Consider the following 5,244-nt stretch of genomic DNA (forward strand, 5'->3'; position numbering starts at 1 on the left):
CCCCCTGCAAGGATGCTTTTAGGAAAAACCATTACGTGGCTAGGTCTTTAAGACATCTCTGACTAAAGATATACTAATTCCCTGAAATCAGATCTCAAGAACAAACTGCTTTCCAATTAAAACCTAAATTTAGCTATTTTTTAAAATGAGATTCTTATGTCAAGGGAAAAAACAAAACCTTGAACCGCAGCCATAAACTCCTACTTCATTCTGCAAAAGAAAAGTATGAAAAATGAGGTGCAGTCACACATAATGCATGAACTGTTTTAATTTGACCTTTGTATATGTTACAGGATAAGTAGGAATCCAGCAATTCAGTGAAAATAAATAGCAACTGCTAAACACACCCAAAACAAAAGGGAAAAACAAACAGAGGAATCATACTAAAATTTTTTTTTTATTTAGGTTTGGTCAGTACAGGTGAGATATACTGGAGTCACAGGGCAATATGCATTAACAGGACACAACAGCTCATAAAAACTTAGTAACTATGCACACAGATTTCTTAAACATTCGGTCACCTAAAGATGAATGCACAGATGTATGGTGGAAAACTATCTAACACTGAAACTACTATAGGACTCCAAGTCCAACTTCTTAGTGATAAAAACTACTGTACTGGGCAAACTTGGCAGTCCTAACCCACATCTACTCTAACAAGTCTGAATGGTGCATAAGTATATAACAGCATGAGAAGAATGCCCTTACACAGCACAGCCTCTAGATAGACAGATTTATACAGACATCATTGTTATAGATTCCCATTTACAACTTCACATTAACTCATATAAAAATAACTTGACCCTACACAAATGTTCTTTTAGCAACGTTCAAAGTAATTAACTGTTACGATTTTCAAAGTGGCAGAGGTATTGAAGCAATAAAAAAAGGAAGAAAAAAAAGGAACCAAACAAAAACACACCCACAAAAAGGCAAATTGTGACAAAAGTATGCATTAAGTTTTGACAGCATCCTCTCCCCAAATTTAATGACACTGTATAAAAACCTGCTGGAAAAATATTACAAAACTGAACCCTGTACATTTACACTTGAGTCCAAGCCATTCTGAATGTGGCGGGAACCCACAGTTCGGTTACCTTTCCCACTCACTGCTTTCTCCTCTTGAGGGTCATGACTGGAGTCTGTATCATTTGAGTGATGTGTGAGAGAGTTTTCACTGCCCGTGGGAGAGTCTACACTTTCATACCCCGCACTGAGTGGGTTTATGTAACTACTACCTCCTCTGCCAGTTCTCTCCTCTGAGCTGTTGGAGGCCTTATTACCATTCCCTGAAGAAGAAGGAAAGTCATCCTCAGTTGTGTTCCCCTCCCTGTGAAATCCAGACCCAGACGTCCGCTGGCGGGAGGAGCTGCCATTACTTGGTCCATTTGCCAGACGACTGCAGTCTTTGCTTGTGGCCTCTGCCTGATCTACAGGTTCAGAAGATGTAGTCCTGCTGGTACTTGGAGCTGAAGCTTGAGACTGCTGTTGCTGGTACTGCGCCAACTGCTGTCGTGTCTCCTTTAGCTGTTGCTGAAGAACTAGAATGGTGCTCTGCATACCCTCTACTTCTTCGTCAAGTTGAATGATGAAGTCATTCAGTTCTGTGCAAAGAAGAGTCAAACCTACTTTAATACGTTAACATATTTTAAACATTTCTGTTATGTGTGTACACATGCACTCACCTGTGCATGTGTGTATGAGAGGCCAGAGGTCAACATAAGGTGTCTTTCTTCTATAGCTTTCTATCTCTCACTGAACCTGGAACTTGCCATTTTGGCCAGATGAGCTGACCATCAAACCTCAAAATTCACGTTCCACACCCTAAGCACCGGAGTTAACAGACCAGTAGCTCCATACCTATTTCATTTGGTTGCTGGGATCCAAAATTAGGTCCTCATATTTGTATTAACAAGCGCTATGCCCACAAAGCTAATTCTCCAACCCCCTAAATATTAGTCGCCAGCAACAAAGCTAAGTCAATAAATGCTTACCAAGAGAATACTGTTTTAAAACTGAAACAGCATACTTAAATAATTTACCTGGAATTTTAATCATCATACAAGAATGAATTTGAAGGGTAACTGGATGCTTTAAATATATTATTAAAGTAACCAAGTTAAAATTGATTCCAACCTTCCTGCCTCATACAATTGAGACAATAGCCGGTAAAATCTTATCTATGTTGACCTGAGATTCCCTTCTCTTCAACCTCAGCCAGTCTTATATTAAATCTACAGCAGGTCCAGCCCCCTGGACAGTGTTGATAGCCTCCCATCCCTGCCCCCACAAAGAGGTCTGTTTCACACACAAGAATACAATCACATAAGAAATACCTAGATACTGCGAAAATATGCAAGTCCATTAACTTTCTAAAAAGGCTTGGAGAAAAACAGCCTCTCAGTTGCTACATAACATATCCTACTTAACATCTACCAACTTTCTTTGCAACCAACCATCAAATACACTAATTCTCAGTTTACATGCTCACACTGCGTCTCCATTTCTTACTATTAATCCATTTCACAAAACAAGAAAAAAAATGCAGCTACACTAAGACAAAAACAAACAAACAAAAAACAATAAAAGTATGGTAACAATTACATTGGTTTGTCTCAGCAGATCTAAATATTGAATCTCCCTTTTATTGAAGAGGACATTAAGGAATAATTATGTTACTTTTAATCACAAAATTGCCAAGTGTTTCCAAGATTCATACTTAAGAGAAATGATTAATGATACTCAAGCACTGAATATAATTTTTACACTTTAAACAAAACACCTTTATTCTACAAACAAAAACTTACAAAAATTTCCCAATATGTTATTAGTACCTTGGGGAACACTCTAAATTAAATCATTTAGTTTTACAAGTCAATGGTAGGTGTTGCATGCACAATCTTATGTAACCAGAACATGCACAGAAACTCATCTACCACAAGCCTGGCAGCCTTTAAAGCCAGTGCAAAGTTAAGCAAACTTTAAACAACAAACCCCCTTACCATCCTGACTGCTTTTAAGCTCCTCACTATATTTCTTCTGTAAAGCCAACTCTGCTTCAAGCTGTGCAATACGGCCCTGGGACAGCTGCCTTCCAAGCTCTTGGTTCTCCTGGATAAGCATTCGACACTTCGCCATTAACTTTTTGCCTGTTTGGCTGCAAAGGAAAGAGCCGATCATCACAAAATGCAGACAAAGCTCTCTATAGCCTTTGCTCACAATCATGACAGCAGATGAACACAGCTACGTCACAGCAGATGCACCCTGTGATTACCATCTTCTTTTCTGGAACATGTCCATCTTCTGTACTTCGGTATTTATCAATATAGCAGCAAACATAAACCTTAAACAAAAAGTGCTCCATAGCCACTTTTTGTTTCTAGCACATCAACGTTTTCATCCTAAATTATCATTTGAAGCATAAGCAGGCCATTTAACGTATATCTTGGATATACTGTTAATATAACACTAAGGTACTAAGCTTTATCAAACAAAGGTTCTTTAAGAAAAGTATGTGTAGAATCAGTTATAAATGAATGCCCCTTTAATACCCATAAAATACCTGTAAAAGAATGAGAATATATTCTTATTAATAAACACACATAAAGGATTCCTTTTAATAGGTAGTTCTCTGGTACAAGTCTCTTCTATACAAGAATATAGCTTTTAAAAAACTTGCCAAATAGAAATCCATTAGTTCCTTATTTAACTTAACTGGGATATAAATTTTTTTTTCCTTTTTTTGGTTATGTAGAAGAGGATGACCTTGAAATTGCAATCTTCCTCCTAAGTACTAGGATTACAGGTGTGTAATCCTCATAATAATAAAATACACTATGCCTGATGAGCATTTTAACACTGCTATGTGATTAAGACTGTATATTCCCAAATCATAAAGACCAAGATTATTTTTCAAACCTTATTTATCTGTCAGATTAGGATCACTGTACTTTTGAACACTTTAATTTTTAAATAATAGTGCAGTTATTCAACTTATATAGTTGAATACCAACTAGTAATAAAACTGCAAGTAACACTCCAGTAAAACCTCACTGCTTTTAGCCTTAGTAATAAAAACAGAAACGGTATTTTCAAAGAGATTTGGCTTCAATTCACAATTGTGATACTGATTTTGAGAAGTGCATATAAACAATTTTATATTTTTCTCTTTGGATAAGAACACCTTTTTGTTGTTGTTTTTCAAAACAGGGTTTCTCCGTGTAACAGTCCTATCTGTCCTGGAACTCACTTTGTAGACCAAGCTGGCCTCAAACTCACCGAAATCCGCCTGCCTCTGCCCCCCAAGTGCTGGGATTAAAGGGGTGCACAACCACTGCCTGGTGATAAGAACACTTCTGTACTGTACCGTTCTTCCTATTTCTAGTGAGATTTACATTTGCTATACACAGGGTCCATCTGATTCTAGCAGACACCAGAGCACTAACAGGAGTACTTTGTGGAGAACTCTTAGTGGGATGTTGCAGGTTTCCTTAAAGTATAGCTTTTGTTATAGTACAGTTTCAACAACAAAAATTGTAATTAGAATTTCCTTTAAGATATTTGTGGGGGCTGGAGAGATGGCTCAGAGGTTGAGAGCACTGGCTGCTCTTTCAGAGGTCCTGAGTTCAATTCCCAGCAACCACGTGGTGGCTCACAACCATCTCTACTGAGATCTGGCGCCCTCCTCTGGCGTGCGGGCATACATGGAGGCGGAATGTTAGGTACATAATAAATAAATAAATCTTTAAAAAAAAAAAAGATATTTGTGGAACATTAAAAACCAGGTTACTATTGTTCAAAGGAACCAAGGTCCAAGCTCTGAATGCACACTGAGTTTCATTTGTTCAACACATTCCCTTCACTGCTCCTGTAGCTCCAGGCACCCTCCATTTCCTATCAGCCTCTTCAGAGTTCAGTTTCTACTGAACAAGTACTTAGAAATTAATGAGGAAATAAGATGCAGACACCATTGTAAGTCAGTGGATCTACTCCTTCCTTCTATTTGACTGCCCATATAACAACTTTGTTTCTTTTCTCTTTTTTGAGATAGGGTCTAGCCAAGAATGGTGGTGTTTGCTTTTAATCCCAAGCAGAGGCAAGAGGATCTGTAAATTTATGGCCATCCTGGTCTACAGAGTGAGTTCCAGGACAGCCAGGGTTACAGAGAGAAACCCAGGCTCAAAAACCTAGACAGGGCTGGAGAGATGGCTCAGAGGTTAAGAGCATTGCCTGCTCTTCCAAAGG

General features: G+C 38.3%; 1 protein-coding gene across 1 annotated transcript in view; it reads right to left on the reverse strand.

The window, feature by feature from the left end:
* Window positions 1-381: 381 nt before the first annotated feature.
* Wtap (WT1 associated protein) overlaps window positions 382-5,244 on the reverse strand; it is a 26,928-nt gene continuing 22,065 nt past the window's right edge. The window contains exons 7-8 of the mRNA XM_005363389.2: window positions 3,003-3,157; window positions 382-1,604 (exon numbers count right to left, since the gene is read on the reverse strand). Of these exons, the coding sequence (XP_005363446.1) occupies window positions 1,021-1,604; window positions 3,003-3,157 (739 nt within the window). The 3' untranslated portion in view covers window positions 382-1,020. The remainder of the gene's footprint in view (window positions 1,605-3,002; window positions 3,158-5,244) is intronic.

The sequence above is a fragment of the Microtus ochrogaster genome, linkage group LG9 (assembly GCF_000317375.1).
Source record: "Microtus ochrogaster isolate Prairie Vole_2 linkage group LG9, MicOch1.0, whole genome shotgun sequence".
Taxonomy (NCBI): Eukaryota; Metazoa; Chordata; class Mammalia; order Rodentia; family Cricetidae; genus Microtus; species Microtus ochrogaster.